Raw genomic sequence first — 19,759 nt, 5'->3', positions numbered from 1 at the left:
CTTTGCTCTGAAGGGCCTGTCTGTAACTCGGAACAAAAATGAAGTCATTATCACCTGCTGCAGAAGGGGAGCAGGCTGACCAGGGGAGCGGGACATCTCATTCTCATAGACCTGCCATTGCTCTGCAACCCTTGTGAATTGAATCTGAACTCTGCTGAGCTTGGAGATGTAAGAATGGATTTAGATCATTTTTTGCGAAGTGAAAATGTATCCTGAGACATTCCAAGCTATTTGGGCCAGAGAAACACTGACAGTACTGAGAAGCCTCTTAAAAATACATATATACACTCACTGGAAACCTGAGGAGTTGTACAAGGGCTTGAACAATTTCTTGAGCTGTTCTCCTCGTACCACATTGCTTCTGAGAATAGCAGACTTTCTGCCTGTGCAGGCTGGAAGGATGGTTTACCCACACACGATGCTTGTACCCTTTCCCACTGTAGTTTTCCAGGTCTTGGAGGCAAAAACCAACTCACTCCGCTGCAGTTTCACCCCCAAAATTGGAGATAATTTATTAAACTTTATCACTGACTGAAAAAAGTCACTAGCATCTCTTATAATAAGTTAATGTTCTTAACAGAAAAACCCCAAGCCATAATTACTGCATGTGCTCAGACTTGATACATTTACTTTTACAGTACGGTACTCAGTAGGTTCCCCTTCACAGAAGGGAATTTTCAACCACACCACAAGCCTCTCAATCTTCCCCCCTGCTCACTCAGACAAACTCCCTTCACGGTCCAACACCATCCTCTCCTCTGCAGCACAGCAAACAAAAACCTTCAGCTTTGGTGCCAGCAACAACCAAAGGGACTTGACAACACACAGCTTTACAGCCAGAGCCTGAGGTGTTCTTTAGACATGCTGTAGGAGCTGAGAAAGCAACCAGGACAGCAAGAGGCTCCTCTAACTCACAAGTGCTATGGGACACAGGCAAGGTGAATAAGACAGGGCACTGAGACTGCACGTGTGGATGTGCTCTCCAGTGCCTGTTCTGAGGGAGGACATCACAACTCTGCTCACTCTGGCAGTCCTGCATTGTTTCAGTTTTGTGATTCAGTTCTAAGGGCACAGTAACAGGAATTCAAGTCCTTAAACAAAACAACAACAGTAAGCATTGAAGAGGACAGCATAGAAATGGGAGTGTCCTTCCTATTTTCACAGCTATCACCTCATACAGCCCCCTGATGAACTTGGTTCCCTGGGGCCTGGCAGGTAAACTCTTAATGTACAGAACACCTCTTACTTGCTGTGTTTCAGCTTCTAAATTATTAGTGCTTGTGTGAGGGGACATGTAATTCCAGACAGCTTCAGCAGCCAAACTACTCTCAGTCCTGGCTTCAGGATGGCAGCCTCCATGGAGGCTATCAGACAGGACATCTTAGAGCTGCAGGCCTCCTCCTCTTCAGCTAAGGACTCCCTGAAACTGTGTGATTGCTCTGCAGGATTCCCGAGCAGGAGCCATTGTCCTAACCTAACCTACTCCATCTGGAACACAAATTCTTAGCTGTCTGCCTTTTGAGCCTATTCCCACATCCTCAAGCCCTGCCACCAGAATGCACAAAGAAGTCAGCAAGCAAGATTCAGCATCAAGAAACCTGCGCACTTGGCCATGCACACCCCCTGCAACCAGAAACGCCATTTGCTTCTCCACCTGCCAACTACAGGGAGGGCAGCACTGCACACAGCTGAAGAGTGGGTCTGTCGCACACCTCAGGGGGGCTGCAGCCTTCAGCAAGGAGCGTGGCAGACCCACTCACAGCAGCACTTGTGACACTCTGGAAGCACACAGCTCTTTGGTCATTAACAGCAGTCAAAGCCACCGCTACTACACCTCCAACCTGCAGAAATAATTTCTTGAGCCAGACAGCTGCCCAACTCCTGCTGGCCCAGCCCACAACCAGAAAGAGAAACCAGTAAGTTGGTTTGTTACTCAGCAATGTCTTTATCATCTTCCTGCTTCTCTTCTTCATCCTCTTCAGTTTCTGTTTTAATCTGTGCCACTCCGAGCCGATAAAGAGCATCACGAATCACCACCTCCCCAGGTTGGCAGCTCTGTACGATCTCCTGGATCTGCCGATTCACAATTTCCCTGCTGGTGAGGAAGTCCATAAGGCGGTTGTAGAGGTAATAATGCGTGGCATTCTCAAAGGTGATGGGCCTTTGGCGGATGTTGCTAGTTTTGCTGTCACTGATAGCAGCGATGACGGTGCTGTAAGGCTCCAGTTCTCGGCACAGGGAGATGCAGTGGTGCCGAGCTGTTGGATCGTGGTGACTGTTGTGCTCCAAACCAGTGTGAACAATTCGGCGTGCTGTCGACTTGGTGATTGGGTGCTGAACGGAGTGCTCAGCCACAGTCATGTCTACACTGTAGTGCTGGTCCAGCAGTTCAGGGCAGGAGACGTACTGGGAGAGAGACACACACCAGGTAGAACCAGAACAAACCTCCCCATAATTAAGAACAAGATAAAACTACCATTCAGCTGAATTCCAAGCACATCTGCAACCTGAGTCATGCTTCTGAATGGCACAAACGTAGCTGGTTCTGTGCAATCCCCTTCCCACCCTACAGCTAATCCCAGGGCACTAGCAGCCCTCCTCCTATCCCATTTCTTGAGTAATAGCAGTAGTTTGAGAGCATTAAAAATAAGCTACATGCTCCAAAGTTCATGAGTTGAATTGTTACAGGGCACTTCCCCCTGCCTATATATACTATATAGATCAGTTTTATTGTAGATTTTTGTAGATGGACATAACTAACCGCTGGAGGATCCATAGGGTCAGAGAAGCAGCCTTGGTTTTTCCCCCACAGCTGAGAAGTCAAGTCAGGACAGTATATGTCTGCACACAGTGCCACTGAAGAGGCCGTATCGACAACATACACTGGAGGCCAGTGACGTGATGAAACCAGCAGGTCCACATGATCTCGAGCATTTTCTCCTCTTACAATGTACTTTGAGCCACACACAACCTGGAAAGAAAAGGATCAGTGCTAAGCAGCACAATAAAACTGAAAACTTACTACAAAAATAGAAAATGAACAAGAATAAATTAAGTTTCTTTTCTGGTATTCCAGACAATATAGTAACCAGACAGCTACTTTCTCTGAAGATTTTGTTTCCTCATCAGACATAATCACTTTATGTATCTGGCAGGTTTCCCATCACTGCTCAGTCTCAAGATCTCCTGCAGGACTGCTCACACTCCAGGCCCCTGAGGCAGCACGTTTCATGCCCAAGGCTCAAAAAGACCCATTGGACTGATTTTATTTAGTAAGAGAACTCCACAATGGTTACTCGGGTAAGAGAAGGCTGCTGCTAACTCCAGCCTTCCTTACCTGATGTGGACACACTTTGTAGATCTTTCCTCCTGTGTGATGAGCAGAAGTTTGCCTGATGCTTGTCCCATTCTGTACAAAGTCATAGAGAGCCAGGAGGGAGTAACAGAGCTGGTCCTAGAAAAAGCAAGCACCAGAGACGGTCTGTGTATGACAAATGAATGGACTTTCCCAAAGACAGAGCAGGCTGCAGACAAGTGTCTTCCAAATGCTCATTTACACATTGTCCAATAACTTCCTAATTCCAGTCAGCATCACGAGGATGCCAAGCAATTACATGATATGGAATCTGTGACAAGGTAATTATAGGCTTCTTTTTTTCCAGTCTCCAAAGTTAAATTTGTTTTACAATGTGTAAGTAATCCTATAATCTGCAGGCACCCTTCTAACCCACTCCTGCCCCTGGCACAGTCAAATGAGAAGTTTATTATCTAAGCTGGCAAGTGCAGTTTAAGGAAAGACAGTGACAAACAGCTCCACTCACACAGTCTGGTATGTGGGCCACTGAGCCATTACCTTTGTATCTGAGGGCTCCCAGGGGATGCTGCACTGTGTCAAAAAGCTCCGCAGCTCTTCCTCACTGTAAGAGTTTATCAGCTCAAGCCTGAAGGTTTCTTCCTGAAGGAGCCTCACCAATGCACTCCCATTACCTGCAAAAGCAGGAAACATTCATTCTCAGGAAGAGAAATCATCACCACATCAAGTTCTTAATAAGCACCTCAGCCATTACCTGGCACTGGCTGCGCATCGAGGTTCTTGTCCTTCTCAGTATTGATTACCACTGCTCCTCTCATCAACGGAGGGAAGAAAGGAGCAACAATAGAAGCATCAAACTTTGTGATGGGGATGCTAGAAGGAAAAGCCACCTGCTCAATCACCTCTGTCTCCATTGTGGACCAGAAGTCTTCCACATTCACTTCACTTGATGATAAGAATTCTGGCCAAGTAAACTAGAAAGAGCAATAGAACAAACTGGTCAAACATAAATAACCACACACAGATCATTTGGTAATTGCTATCAGCTTCACTCAAGGCACAAAGACTATCCAAGAGAGTCATCATCCCAACTACAGCAGGATGACATCAGGCTCCTTTCTGTCCTGAAGCTGCCCACAATCACTTTTCTTTGGGTGAAATTCAAAACCATTTACTTGACATAAAAGCAGTTGTTCTGTATAGCACTACAAGGGCATTTTTCTCCATTTGGGAAGACAGCAGCTCCAGGAAAAAAAATAAAAGAAAATAATTATTTTGTTTCACAGGAGGAAGGCAAATTTCACCCAAGGTCCGTGCTGTCAGGCTGCTGGACTAAAGCTGTGGTCCAGGCACCAAGGATTTTGTTTTCTCCAAACAGCCCTATGAGGAAGTGCAGACATCACCACTCCAGCCACATCCTCTTGCCAAGCATCAGCAGAAAACTGCTCGCAAAGGGATCACGTAATTGTTGTGCACTGCAAAGACCAGACTCAGCAGTAGTCTTTATGATCTGCTTTGAACATGAACAGGATGCAAAGTCTCTGAAAAGCTTACCTCTATGTTTTTCAGTGCCAGGACATTTTCTACATTCCTCTGGGCTATTTCCACCTTGGGGGTTATGCCACAGATTCCACAGATCATATCATTGTAATCCCGGACAGTGAGGCATTCAAAGGCCCAGTAGCCATTGCACAGCAGTTCCTGGAGCTGAACCTGCTCATCTGGGCTCAGGCTTTTTTCTGAAAGGAGAACACGCCACCATTAGAGCTTTCACATCCTGAAGTCAGTGGAGAGGGAGTAGAACTCTCCTACACAGGAGAAAAACAAACCTGTCCTCCAGAGAAACGCTATGCAGAACTGGTCACAAAGGTACTGCTGGGCTTAGGAAGTGATTTAACACAAACCTACCATACGCAAAGAGGTGGAATTTTCCTTTTTACAACTTAACAGATTTCAACAGGTTACAGAATGTAGTGTGTTATGGTCAAAAAAACAAGGGGAAAACCCACCAGTTTGCTCCTGAACAGAGTTGAGAATATTGCCAACAGCCACTCTGGGATCCTCTCCAAGTTTGATGTGGTTCCGGATTGCAAACAGAAGATCCAAGCTCACTAGTAACTTGTTACCCACGTTGAAAAGGCCTGCAGTTAAAACAGACAGTTATTGCCTGTATGGTTCCAGATATCCCTCACATTGAAATACGTTCCTTTCTCACTGATACACAAAATGCTTATACAGGTACAGCTCAAAAATAGATGGATATAGCTGGATACTGCTTACAAAACTGTTCCCTGGATTTATTGCTTAGGCAGAGGAGATCTACAACAAGGAAGACAGGCATGGGCTTCCTCCAAGTATTCATTCATACAAATACAGGCTTACATAGAGAAACAGGAGAATAATTCAAGTGAAAATAACAATATTTAATACGATGGAGTACATAAAAGGCTTTCAGTGCAGACAATGTGCTGATACAGCCCCAAGGCTTCTGATGGTGCCAGTCTGTACTCACGCTGTAAGTTTCTGCGCTCTTTTTTTTCCTACCTGTGTAAATATCAGTGAAGCTATGGAGAGCCAGACACTGCAGGTTCAAGCACACTTTCACCTGAGCTGTAACCACTTGTAGTCTATTAGCTGTCAGTAGCCAGCACTCCTGAGGACCAGCAAGGGAACTGTAACAGACAAGCAACAGACAGCTCAGAGTTAAGCCAACAGCTTTTCAGTCCAGGTCTGCAGTAATTTAAGCTGTTTGAGTTCAGATCGGTTCACTCATATGTCAGTCTCAGCCAGTTCACATAAATTCACAACAGACAGAAAGTTCTGGATTTTTAAACAGAGTTCCCTGGCAGAGTCAGGTCATTGTTCACAGTCATCACACAGCACTAGAGCTCCAGATATTGAGCACATAGGATTTGAGAGATGTAGAAAACATACAGGCCCAGGTGCCCTGAGAGAAATATCAGCCATACTGAAACAGAGCAGCAAATGGTGACAAAGAACAAGCTCTGCCTCAATCTGTCCCAACACACACAAAGATTCAGAAAGGCCCATTCCCTTACCACAAGGATCCAAGGGGGAAGTTCAAACAGGAAAATGCCAGTTGCACCCTAGTGGCAAAAATGCAGCTGTCCACCCAAGAAAATAGGAATTAAAATTCAAAGTTAGCTCTCCCTCCCACTGGCAGCAGTTTAATTAGAGCCTATGCAGGCAGGGAGGAGATATCCTATGGGCTTTTATGCAGAACTAGGTAAGGCAATCTAGCCTGTGCATTGGTAGTTGCAGAGTGTTTCAGGTTTTGGGTACAAGAAGGGCTTCGCTCAAGCCCATGCTAGGCTAAACAAAGAATGAAAACATCATAAGCAAAATGATCCACATGGCAAACGTTCAGACTGGGAAGAGAAAAAGGGAAATCTCATAACATGCATCTATAATCCCACAGCTTTGCCTGTCAGCCTCAAAACATCAGAATGGAAAACAAAGAGTGGATGAGTAATGAACACTGCATTCCAAAAAGAAATCACATCTAGACTTAGCAGTTACACTCTGATGAAGCTCTCCTGCTGTATGGTAATAGCAACCATGACAAAGTGAATGGTACAGGAGAAACAGAAACTGCTTAGAGTTATCCAGAGAAGCCCTTTCCACAGACATGTAGCTTCCTGTCACTTACACCAGCTTCAGAAACTGGAGTTAATGTAAATATTATTTCTTGCATACTTGTAACAGAGCATATCAGCACAGGGTTGAAAGAGTCACAAGTCTAAAACAGAATCTTACTTCTGTCCCCCTTTGAACAGCGGGCTGTTACAGAGGAGGCACTGCGCAGATGGAGACTCATAGTAGTTTGACCAGGAGGTCTGCTCTATGGTGACTGTCTCCTCACTCACGTTGGACAGGATGAGCCGAGAGCTGTTCAGTTCATGGATGAGTGTGAAGACCTCAGCCAGTTCTGATTCGTTCTCTGGGATCTGCATTACTTTGCGCAGCAGCTGTAGGGTGGATTGACGCTGGATCTCTTTCTGGGATGGGGTTAGGGGCTCACTGGTGTTCAGCACATCAGGCTGACCTGGACCGACCTCCTAGAAAGCAAACAAAACACATTTTAAACTAGGCAAGCGTGGGGATGAAATAAGAAGAAGCCCACAGAAGTCACAAAAGGTGGCAGCAGCACAGTGACCTTTGTTCCCGGAAGACTTGACTTCTACTCCACTGCACTTCACTGACCGCAGATTGTAGTTTCAGGCCTAAGTCACTTCACCCAAAATACTTCAGTACAGCATGGCCTTTTGGGGAACTCCTATTGCAGCTCTAGTTCATCACAGGCTTGTCACTAAACTGGGGTGCTACTGCAAAGACTGAGGATCAGGAAGGATCAGGATCAACGGGACAACAAACCCTTCAATACTTCTGTCAAATATCGCTGCCTGTCTCCATATGCCATCATCCACATCTTCCTACATACCGTGCTCAGACAGCAGTACTCATACCTCCACAGAAGCCAGAACAGACAGGTGTTACACAGGAACCAAGCCTTGTCATGCATGGAATACACCAATCGATTCCAATCATTCTGCTACAGCCCTTTCTCTCAGACATATGCCCCCTACCACATCAAATGCACAATCACAGGATCAAACTCTGGGTGACTCAGAAGAACCGAGAGAACATACGTGGACAAACCTGCTTTAGTCACACCAACCTTTCTGCCAAATTTCAATCTGTTTCCCTGTCTAGTCTGGCAATGACATAAACAATCAACCCAAAAGCACAGAGATAACACTGAGCCGTGCCACTGGAACGCTGAACACAACTAAAGCAGAAAATGACGGGGAAAAAAACACAAAATAAATGAGGAAGAGACAAGCCACATGCCTCTCAAAATGCAAGCTGAGCTAAGCGTGCTGCTGTTCCTTACACATCTGCTTATGTGCGGGTTTCAAGTGGGCCACTTCAGTTTGTTGGGCTTGGGGGATTTTGTTTTGCTTTTTGTTTGTTTTTACACAATGCGCAAAGCCACACTCTTCAAAATACATTGTATAAGAAGTGGAAAAGTCAAATTACCACACAGGCTAAAATGCTGGCTTTTATAATAATAATCCTGTGAGAGAAAAGCTAAATGTTGAAACTTCAAATGCAAAATAAAACCCCCAAACCAAACGAGGGCCTGGATTCATTATTTACACCCATGGACAACCACAGGAGATATCTTGGACAACATCTTTACACAACAGAAAAACAAAATACTACAACCACAAATAAATTCAGGCTGGAAGTAAAGCTGCCCCTAAAAATAGGAAGCTCTAACACAAGATGTACTCAGATGTACAAGATGTACATTTGCCACAAGCTGGTCACAAAGGAGACCACGCTTGGGAGTTTTTTGATGAAGTCTGAAGTTCCACAAAGCTGACACAACTGTGACTTTAGGGCTGGGTTCCCAAGCACACACCAACATGCTGTATATATTTTTAAGCTACAGAGACATCCAGTGGTAGAACGGAGCACTGTCAGTCTCAGTGTGAGCCTGAAGCACCGCTGCTGCAGAAGCTGAACAGAAGAAAACATCATCCCAAGTACTGCAGTGGTACGTTACTCTGTTAGAAACAGACTTACCAAATGGGGAAAAAAAAAAATTAACACGTTCTCATGGGAACTTGCAAACTTCCTCATCCATTCCACAACATCCCTTCGAAAGATCAAACCTTACCAGAGATTTTCCTGTTTTCTCAGCTCTGTCTTTGGCAAGATTATAGCCGCATTTGGGGCAGATTCGTGGCTTGTGCCTGTTTGTATACACGTAACTACAAGATGGGTTCTTGCATTTCCCTCTGCCACGTGATGTCGCCAATCCCAAATCCTGCAATGACACAAGAATTCCAGTTGCTGACCTTGGCTGTAGAACAGTCCGCTGGAATATCGTATGCTTTGCCCCAGCACCGAGTCTGAAGGTCACATAACGGGCCTCATCACTTTGTACATAATATTTTAATTGGCACCCAGAAGGTCTGGGTCAAATCCCAGAGGCCACAGATACTCCACACATCCAACACAGAAACAACCAAACCTCCCCCCTAACTCTTACAAGGGATGGTGACAAGGCAGGTATGAAAATCATCCAGTTCTTAACATACTGCAACATTTCACAGTCAGACTAGATTAGATCAACAGATGATATACAGGGCACACATTCCCTCACGTTAAATACAGAACATATATCTGCAAGTCAGTAAAACACAGAGCAGCCTCATCTCAGAGCTAACAGTTCCCACAGTGTAACTCAGATCATCTGAAAGATTCTCACCAAAGTTACAGTGCAGCTGTACTTGTAGGAAGGGAAGGTGTCCGGTTTGACTTCCACTACTTTAACCTGCGATGGCCTGCTGGTCAAAGAACTGTGGAGCTGCATTGAAAGAAGAAAAAAACAACACTTGTGAGATAGCTACAATGGAATAGTGACATCCTGTAAGCAAATACATACTAACTTTTTTTCCCCCCTTCTCAAGAAATCTGAAAATGTTCATTAATATCCATGCTTATGAAACACTGTTTTGCATACCAAGGATTTAGAACTCAAACAGAAGTATTCAAGCATATTTGCAAGCTTTGCTTCTTTACTCAATCATCTTTCACAGACTCCCTCAGTATGAGATCAGTATTACACTGCAGATTATCAAAATGCTACCAGACCCCATAACATCTTCTGGAAGCTACTGGGACGTTCTCAAAGCAACCAACCAAGGGACAGTCCAATGGCAACAGCAGTTCAGTTCCTAACCTCAGCCATCTAGAATTCACACCGCTTCAGAGCCACCTCATAAAAACCATCAGCCACAAATCCCATCAACATAAGGCAGCTACACTGTCATATTCTATCTTCCATCTCAGCTCACATCTCTTGCCTAGGGAAACAAATGCCAAAGAAAAGAATGTGCATTTAAAGAAGAAACCACAGGTACCTTGCGCTCCTCAGCACTGGGCGGCTGCAGAACTGACTGGCCCAACTGCTTCAGCGTACTGGGCTTCAAGCCTGACGTTCTCACAGGAGGATGTTTGTCTTGAAGAAGGAAAAGAGCACAGCAGGTTAGATACGGGAACGTGGCCTTTGGTTAATGACACCACAGTCATGAGATATTTTCCTCTGAACTTGAAATGATCCAAGCAGTTGTTTCATGCACCATTTCCTTGCCCTTCTGGTTAGAAAGGAGGGTATTTTTTACCTAGGATAGCTCACTGTCTCCCTTCAGACATATCTTATTATTTGACAAAGACCACTTCAATATGGTGAGGAAAGACAATCACTCCCAAAGCATACCAGAGACCCAGTATTTTACCAGTATTCGCAAACGCCTGTCTCTTGCTAGCCTGCTCAGTGCTGGTTTCTCTCCCCACGCTGGCTGGTGCGGGCAGAATTGCTCGCATGGGCCTTGCTGCAGCCAGCAAGGAGGGCTTCGGTCTTGGTTTACTCTTTACTTCTTGCCCTTTGTGTGCAGCAGCTGGAGCATCAATTCTAAAAGACAAGAGCTACAATCGGAAAAGAATTCCATGGCTTCCTTCTCACCCTTAGTTTTCTTCTCTTTCCTGAGCTGTGCTTTATTAGCACAATCATCACATCATTGTAGCAGAAAGGAAAATAGTGCTGAAGATACATCTGCCCTGAGACTACTCCAATAATTTAATTGTCACTTAAACAGAAAAAAATAGCTTTGATGGACAAAACTGTCTCAAAGGAACAATCCTGAACTGGCAGAAAGCAGACGGCGCACAGAACGGGTCTCGCGCAAAGCACTGCCAACAGCCTTCGATTTCTTGGATTTGTCCCATCAATACACAACAGACATCACACATTCCCATAACATATGGAAAACTGACTCACACCACAGGCTTTTTTGCAGAGGCAGTTGGACTCAGCACCTCGGAAGACGGTGGCATTCCCAGCCCTATGCTATCTTTTTCTGCCTGCTCTGCTGAAGAGTCTCCTCCCAGTTGGTTCTCTTGACCCAGCGTCACTCCAGCAGCACTCCTTCCATCTTCAGCAACCACATTGTTTGCAAGAACGTGAGCATCAGAGATGATTACTTCCTCCCACTCGGTCTCCTCCATTTGCCCTCCATCGGGCACAGCATTGAGCAGCTGGCTGACCGCTTCAGAGCTTTCCAGGGCAGACTTGGAGGTACTCTCACCAACAGCTGCTGAGTCTGAAAACATTGACTGTTGACCTCTTTTAGTTGTGGGAGTTTTCAGGGAAGTGCTTGAATTAGGCTCAGGTTTGCTTTTTGGTTGCTTTTCCTGGAAATAAAGAGATGATTGAGTTGCAGAGCTTTATGCTTTTGTGGTTAAGCAGGTTCCTTTCACACAGTCTGGTTTGCCTGCGCCCTGACCAATGCTGGATCAAAACAGTATTATCAGGAGTGCCTAAGCAATGAATTGCACACAAGAGCAGAGAGAGAACATCTTTTACAATTGGAAAGTCCCTGTTAATATTCTATCTAGCCTCTCGCTATCTAGAGAGTGTTGTACAGAGATGTAGTTGATACACTGGAGGAAAGGGAAGCCATCCAGAAGGACCTGGACAAGCTGGAGAGGTGGGCCCATGAGAACCTAATGAGGTTCAACAAGGCCAAGTGCAGGGTGCTGTACTTGGGTTGGGGCAGTCCCAGGTATTTATACAAACTGGGAGAAGAACCCCTTGAGAGCAGCCCTGAGGAGAAGGACTCAGGGGTCCTGGTAGATGAGAAGCTGGACATGAGCCAGCAGTATGCGCTGTAGCCCAGAAGGCCAACTATGTTCTGGGCTGTATTAAAAAGGGCTGGCCAGCAGGGACAGGGAGGTGATTGCCACCCTCTACTCAGCTCTTGTGAGGCCCCATCTGAAGCACTGCATCCAGGCCTGGGGCCCCCAGCATAGGAAGGATGTGGAGCTCTTGGAGTGAGTCGAGAGGAGGACCACTAAGGAGACCAGAGGGCTGGAGCACCTCTCCTACGAGAAAAGGGTGACAAGGGTGGACAGTGATATGCCAAGGGGGAATGATTTTAAACTGAGACAGTGGAGGTTTAGGTTAGATATTAGGAGGAAGCTTTTCACACAGAGGGTGGAGATACACTGGAACAGGTTGCCCAAGGAGGCTGTGGATGCCCCATCCCTGGAGGCATTCAAGGCCAGGCTGGATGTGACTCTGGACAGCCTGGTTTGGTGGTTGGTGACTGTATGGGAAATTGGTAATCACAGCCTGAACCTCTGATTAATCAGCTGAGGCAAGTGTCAGGTCAGCTGTGGGAGCACAGGTGAGAGTAATTTAGCTGTGCTACCAGAAGGGGTGAAGCTTGACTCCACCTCCTCTAGAGCTCATTTAAGGGCTGACCACCACTAAGGCAGCATCTCTTGCAGATTGCTCTCTGGTGGAGATTGCCTCAGCATTTCCCAGTGAAGCCATCCATATCGGTGAGTCTTTCCTTATAAATAACCTTTTGAATGTCTGTTATTGTCTTTGTATCATTCCACCTTGTGGTGACCCTGCACATAGCAGGGGAGTTGAAACTGGATGATCATTGTGGTCCTTTTCAACCCAGGCCATTCTATGATTCTCTAGTTTTATTTTTAGACACTTTGAAAAACACAGTCATCCTTAAACTCCCTCAAATATTCAGATTCTAAGCTAAGGAGAATATTCTGGTTTTTTAAAAGCGGACATCTTCTAACCTAATCTTTTATCTGAGGAACAGGAAGGTGTGTATACATTCAGTTTCTGTTTTACTGATGTTATTACTAGTCTAAGAAAAAATTGCTGATGCATATTTTTCTTTAAGGCACGACACTGTAAGTGGAACTGTTTACACAAGCGTGTTCCCAGAAGGGCAGAATAAAACTGAAAAAGAGAAGGAAAACTTCCCTCCTTTCACTTCCAATCAGCGTAGGATTTAACAGAGCAGGCACAGCACATTCAGGCAGAAAGGTGGTCTTGCAGTTAGCCACCTATCCATTTCAGCATGTTTACAGCACCAAAGATAATAAACCACCATCAGTATTTGTTTCCTAGCACATGGGAAGCCCGGTGATCAGTTCAGACACTACTGAGTTTGTGATCTGCCTGAAGAACTTCTTGCCCCTAAACGCTTAATGGGTGTAGACACTGTAGCTGAAATGCAAGTCAGGGTTTGAACCAGTGATGGAGCACCTGGTGGGAAGGCAGGGCCAGCCCAGGGATCTCAGGTGCATACAATACACCTGAGTGGAATGGGTGGAGCCAGGATCCACCCCCTCCCAGACCTCATTTAAGGGTTAGCAGTGAAGGTATCTCCCTGAAGATTCCTGTGTTGTACCTGAGTGCTTCCAAAGGTAAGCAGATTTTTTTTTTCCTCCTTTTTTTTTTTTTTTTTTTTTTCCTGTGCTTATGACTGTTGTATTTGATTAAGTCCCACCTGCAGCTTGGGACATTGCTGTCATGGCTGTGCTTCTCATTGCAATATAAGACGCAAAACAAAGGAAGTTCAGGACAAATTCATATAAAGTCATGCAAGTTTTTACCCAGAGAATATTCTTTAACTTGGGTCCAAGGGGTCTTATTTCAGACTGATATAATGAACCTGTCTGTTTGGAGCTGAATAACTATATTTACATGGCCAAGATTTAAGGAGCAAGTACTTGAGGGCATAGATAGTGGAGGTACCAGCAACTTGGATATCACATGCAGAGGGACTTCTCCATTCAATGACTCTGAGCACTTCATCATCACCTTCGTTCCAGCCAAGTGTCAGAGCATTGCCAATGATCAGACACAGCTGTGAGCCAACAATGCACAGCAGCATTTCAACTGCCACTAGCCCATCAGCTGGCTCCCAAATGGTCACATACTGACTGTATCTCTGATTTGTTCTTTTTTTTTTTTTTTTTAATTGATGTGTTGAAAGATCACCACAAGATCTCAACTTGTAGAATAACTTCAAATGCAGATTGGTTACTGTAGAAGAATTGTTTCAACCAAATCTCTGAGCTTAGTGAGGGCTGTAGTAGGAAAGGCAACCAATATCTTCTATTCACAAAACTACAGCGCAAGTAGAGGGCCGGAAGAATTTGTCTCTGTGTGGGCAACTGTTGATCCCAGCCTGAACCTCTGATTGACCACCTGAGGCAAGCAATGAGTTGGCTGTGGGAGCACTGGTGAAGGTTGTGATACTGGAAGGAGTGGAGCCTGGTTCCATCTCTCCTAGATCCCATTCAAGGGCTGACTGCCACTGAGGAAGGATCTCTTTCTCTGGAGTTTGTGCCTTTGTGGAGTTAACTGCGAGCCTTCAACATTGGTGAGTGCTTCCATTTATTATAGATTATCTTTCCATCACAATAATCTCTCTTAGCAATCTGTTTAAATCTTTGTTTACTCATTGACTGTACTGTCTCTTAATAAGGCACTGTTAACAAACCCAGTCCCATCCATGCTAACTGATGCCACTCCAGGTGACATCTTTACCCAGAGTGAGGTGATTCTGGTTCAGTCTCACCTTGGCTTTAATGCTCTCTGTAGTAGTAGTTTGCTTCAGTTACAAGCATTGGAACACAAGGGATCAGTTGTGGCATATCTGACCTACTGTGCTAGAGCTACAGATCTAGAAATATTAGAGGCATTCACAGAAGCAGCATGTTTTATCTGAAATCAAAGATAATGAAAAGCAAATGTACCTTTGGGATCCATTTTCCTCCAAGGAAGTTCCCACATTTGGGGCATTCTGGTGGCTTATGCCTGGTGACGTAAGTGAAAGAACAGCGAGGATTGGTGCAGTTCCCATGTCCCCTGCGAGTATAGGTGGTTGTCTGAAACAAGAGTTGTCAAGGATTTCTCTATAGAGCTGAGAAGACACCAGGCTGTGCACATCACTCCCTTTTTCCTAGAAAGCACTTTATAAATGTTATCTAGCAAATGGCCTGCCCTTCACCATTATGTGTTACTGATCAGCCAACACTTGTTTGTATCAGTGAGTCAGCACCATAATTATGCTGAATTCAAGTGTTCTGTCTATATGCAAATGTTCTGTGTTTGCAGAATTTGGATTAAATTGTAGAGCAGAAGCAAGCAATGTGTATAACCTACAGGTGAGGCTAACCCTAATACAATGGTACCACAATGATTCAACCAGCAGTTCACAGTGAGGCAAGATTTAAATGAAGCATTCATGTTGGAGTGACAGTGTTTGGAGAAAACAAATGCTTGTGATGTGGAGGCAGTTTTCATCAGTAAGGTAATTTGTTGTTCTGTGCAGTGCTAAAATACTCCCTGGTGCTTTGCTGTCACTCACTATAAGCTACTGTAATACCAGTAGCACCACTTACAAAGACAAATAAACCAGAGTCTTTCATTTTTGCCAAGCACGCTAAATCTACACATGGAGTTTGTCAGCACATCATTTTTTAAGGATTCCACATTGCCACTCCTGAGGGAGCTGTTGTGCTGTCAGTCTGGAAGTAGGCTTTTTTTTTCCTAGAAATGCAATTGCTGCCATTAAGGAAAATAGGCTGTTCAAGCTAGGTGCTTCTCAGGAACAAATAGCTGAGGTATCTCCATTTTCTCTAAGACACTTAGGCAAACATCACATAGGGCAACTCTACAAATGCTTGCAGTGTTCCACCTGCTAGAAGCATGGGGATGCAAGACAGCAGGACTTCCCACTACCTTATACAACACAAGGAGCTGCTGTGCTGACTGTACAGTGAAGACTCACAGTGGCTATAGAAATACAGGTGGCTGGAATGATAAGATTATAGAAATGATCCCTCTCTTCCTTGTGCAATAATCCATACTTTTCTATGTGGATTTCTAAAACCTTAGGTCACTGTTCATCTGCCATCACATGGCCAAAGTGACAGCCATCCAAGTGACTGGGGAACTCAAGTTCCTGTCACAAGAGCAGACTTTTGCTCTCAGAAACTGCTGTTGACCAGATGCTGCAACACCATTATGTACTCTGTCTGATTCCAAGAACCTGAGGATGAAGGCACAAAGCCAGGGATAAGAAATGCACGAACTGATGTGATGACTTCCAACCGGATGATAATCAAACCTTTCCTGCTCTGGCAGAAGACAACCCTACAGTAATATATTCATACCTTGAAATAAAAGGCTGGGTTTCTTACCAGTTTAATTGATGTTGGGTTCTCTACAACAGAATGAGCTGGCAAAGGTAACATAATGAACTGTGTAGCTGGTGTGGAAGTGCTGCTCTCTTCAGTATCCTGAAATGAAGTCAAAGGAAAATTACATGCAGAGACCAAAGCATGAGGTGGTCTGCATCCCACCCTTTCACAAATGCTGCAGGAATTAAAGCGACCGTTTGAAATGCAACAGCCTTACCCTGTCTACTCTGTGAGTTATTCAACTCCTTACACTTTGAAACTCTTGAAACCAGCAGACCCAAAACTCTACAGAATCAAGTTTTCTGTAACAGATCCCTAACACCTCAAATTAAATGGACTCCCTTCTCTTTGCAGCCAAGCAAACAGCTCTCAAGAGTATGAAGGTAACGTATTTCTTCACCCCAAAATCCTGAATTACAACTGTGGAAACCATCTCAGGTACTGTTAAAATAATGAGTAATTAGAAAAATCAACCTTTGACCAGTCTTGTCAAGATATGAGTGACAGCAGCATATAGCAGAGAACCTGCAGGCTGAGATGCAGTAAAGACTGAGTTAGAAATGCTGTTCATTGCCATGCTACTGAGAAATACAGAACCTCCTGCAGACACGGAGGATCTCAAGTAAAACATGATAAACAGCAGTCAGATGTTTCTGATGAGAGAAACTGACGGGATTCAGAGCATTACTCGAGTAACTCACCCTCCCAGTCACCACAGTCACCACAGACACACCATCGGAAACCTGAGGACGGGCCACAGCGATGCTCCCGTTGGAGATGTCTGCAGAGCCACTGACCAGAGTCTCTTCAATAACGACCTGAGTTGCCTGATATGGTTGCCCTTCGATTTCCAGAGAAGCCTCATCCAAGAGGACATCTCCAGCCACTTTATCTGTCACAGGCCCAACATAGTGAGAGAGAACCTCCGATGCCACCACTTCTTCCACAGCCTCTGACTGACCAAAGGAAGAGGATTCTTCTGACAGTCCTTCAATAGCAATGCACTGCTCAGAAATCCCAACGTGGCTGGAGTCCACAGAAAGCACATTTTGCACAGCATCGCGGGGGATATTTGTGATATTGGTGGAAGCTGCCCCTTCAGGTGCTGCCTGACCCTGTGTCACATGCAGCTCCAGCGACTGCCTGCTTCTGTCCTCTTGAAGAGTGGTTTTGGGAATAATTATATAATCTGAGCGAGGAAGAATCTTGCGGAAACCTGGAATGTCTGGAACTACTGTAGTTCGAGAGGATGCCTTGGAGTTCTGTTGGCAAAAACAGAAAATGAAACAAATGAATGAGAGAAAAAGGGGGATTCAGTTCCGAAAGCTCAAATAGCTCCCTCAAGTATTGTACTGGAGAGTTCTCCGTGTGACAGCCTGGAGTACCTCTCAGCCCTCATTTTATTATCCACTTCACCACCCATTGCTCTGGTGACGTAACACAAACATAACTACCATTCCCATCAGCGTGAATTGACATATCTGTCTCAAATTTCAAAACGTTATCCCTTGACTGAAGAGAAGGTGAAAGGAAGAGAAATCCACAGCCTCACACACTGCTTCCATATAGGCAGTCCGAAACAAAAACACAAACTGGAACCTGCAGCTTAACAGTTCTCTCACAGTGCTGTGTAAGCATTTAAGTGCCAAAACAAATATAGCCATTGGCCTCTCTTCACAGGGTAAAGCATGACAGAAAAGGTGACTTACTGGGTCCAGTCCCTCTTTCTCCAGCTTGGCTTTCTCCAAGTAATAGCTTTTTTCAGCCACACTGAGCAGCCTCCAGCTCTCACTGATCTTTTTGTTGATCTCGGATTGAGGGAGGTGGGGAAGCTCTTGCTGTACTTTCAAGTAAATATCATAATAGTAGAGGAGGTAAGCAGATCTGAAATGCAACAGAGACTGAAATTAATGTCATTCTACAGCTACTAAAAGAAAAGGACAAGGTTTTCCACTGATCCAGGGTCAAGCTACAAGCATGTGAGCTTCATTTCTACTTGGAAATGCAGTTTTAAAACTGAATGAAATTGAAGCTTCTGAAGAGAATTTCTGTAATAAGGAGCAAGACTCTGAGTTGGACTATTCAAACTTAAGCCCAAGCAATGGCAGCTCTCACTCCTGCCATGCCAGGAGCCCAAAGCCCACCTTTTTATATATGTTTTGCACTAACCTGGTCCAACTGCACTGGGAAGTTTATTGTTACAGACTGATAGAAGGAAAACTGTCCCCACGCTCCAGATCATAAACAAATGAAGACAGGAAGCACTTACCTGGGTTTTTTGGCTTTTTCTCCATGATCACCAGGACTTTTGTATTTCTTTTTCTTCTTGGAAGGCACCGGTGACGTGTAAGTGTAGGTGTCCTCTATTTCCTCCATGACCACAGTTACTTCAGTGCCATCATATGGAGCCTCCATTGCTAGAAGACACACGCTGTGTGTTAGACATTCACCGAGCTACAGGACTTTCCTCCCTACAAAGACTGTTCTTTATCACCCTGGTGTAAACGACAGTGTCACTGGCAGGGTTGATGTTAATTAAGCTAATGATACATTAGTTTCTTATTAACTTTTAGAAGAGAACAGCTTTGACAGCGTTCAGTGCAGCTCAACACAACCCCGGGAACTCCAAACCAGCTCTGGCAATGCAGGAGGAGCCTTGAGCCTGTGAGGCCTTGAGGCAGAAGCAGCGCCGAGCCCTCCTTCTCCCACAGCCCAGCAAGGCCTCAGCTCGCCGGCCGCTCACCGGGCAGCACCGGGACGCAGCCACGGTCACATCCCAGCCGGGGAGCAGCTTAGGGGGGCGGTAAGTGGCGGAGCTTTGTGTCGGGATGTTGGTGCGGAGGGCAGGCCGTGCATGCTGGGCCGGCCAAGGGGAAAGCAGCGCCGCTCCGGACCCGGGGCTCCGCGGCCGCCCGGAAGAGCCTGACGGGAACTGCTTCCGGGACGGGGGCGGTGCGGCCTACCGTGTATCAGTAATGGCGGGTAGATGTCGCTGTGCTGTGGTGGCCATAAAGCTCATTGCAGCTCATTGCTTTACATGAACGATAAACATCTGGCTCCCCAGGGAGCAAACAGCCTTATAGGGTTATAAGCACTCACCCTCTTCTTCCAACCATTGGCAAAGCATTGTATTATGTGACATCTCAATCCAGCCCCACAGCTATTGTTCTATTTCTTACGTTATACATGTTGTGTTCTCTTTTCTGTGCCTATTTCTGTGTTTTCCATCGTGCCTTCTAACTTTAGAGCAATGTAAACCACATCCATCTTCTGCCTTAGATCTCGGAGAATACAGGCTCCTCTTGTCTAGTAAGTCATTAGTAAAGC

The 19,759-nt window shown here is 45.3% G+C and overlaps 1 protein-coding gene across 1 annotated transcript; it reads right to left on the bottom strand.

The window, feature by feature from the left end:
- Window positions 1-174: 174 nt before the first annotated feature.
- Window positions 175-19,362, bottom strand: HMGXB3 (HMG-box containing 3). The gene is made up of 20 exons (XM_015875737.2): window positions 19,176-19,362; window positions 18,702-18,849; window positions 18,142-18,316; window positions 17,134-17,694; window positions 16,433-16,531; window positions 14,984-15,115; window positions 11,187-11,599; window positions 10,645-10,820; window positions 10,270-10,367; window positions 9,615-9,713; window positions 9,021-9,170; window positions 7,091-7,392; window positions 5,858-5,985; window positions 5,323-5,454; window positions 4,868-5,052; window positions 4,068-4,287; window positions 3,854-3,987; window positions 3,338-3,454; window positions 2,762-2,971; window positions 175-2,406 (listed from the first exon to the last, which is right to left on the bottom strand). Exons 2-20 carry the CDS (start codon window positions 18,845-18,847, stop codon window positions 1,930-1,932), a joined length of 3,954 nt encoding a protein of 1,317 aa, XP_015731223.1. The 5' UTR covers window positions 18,848-18,849; window positions 19,176-19,362; the 3' UTR covers window positions 175-1,929.
- Between the last annotated feature and the right edge of the window lie 397 nt (window positions 19,363-19,759).

Source organism: Coturnix japonica, chromosome 13 (assembly GCF_001577835.2).
Source record: "Coturnix japonica isolate 7356 chromosome 13, Coturnix japonica 2.1, whole genome shotgun sequence".
Lineage (NCBI taxonomy): Eukaryota > Metazoa > Chordata > Aves > Galliformes > Phasianidae > Coturnix > Coturnix japonica.
Note: the sequence above shows the minus strand (reverse complement) of the source record. Positions and strands in the feature narration are given on the sequence as shown.

Coding starts and splice junctions, on each gene's coding strand:
- HMGXB3 (XM_015875737.2), bottom strand. CDS start 18,847: ATGGAGGCTCCATATGATGGCACTGAAGTAACTGTGGTCATGGAGGAA. Junction 18,317..18,701: donor GAAAAAGCCAAAAAACCCAG/GTAAGTGCTTCC, acceptor GTTGCATTTCAG/ATCTGCTTACCTCCTCTACT. Junction 9,714..10,269: donor CCAGTGCTGAGGAGCGCAAG/GTACCTGTGGTT, acceptor CTTTCAATGCAG/CTCCACAGTTCTTTGACCAG.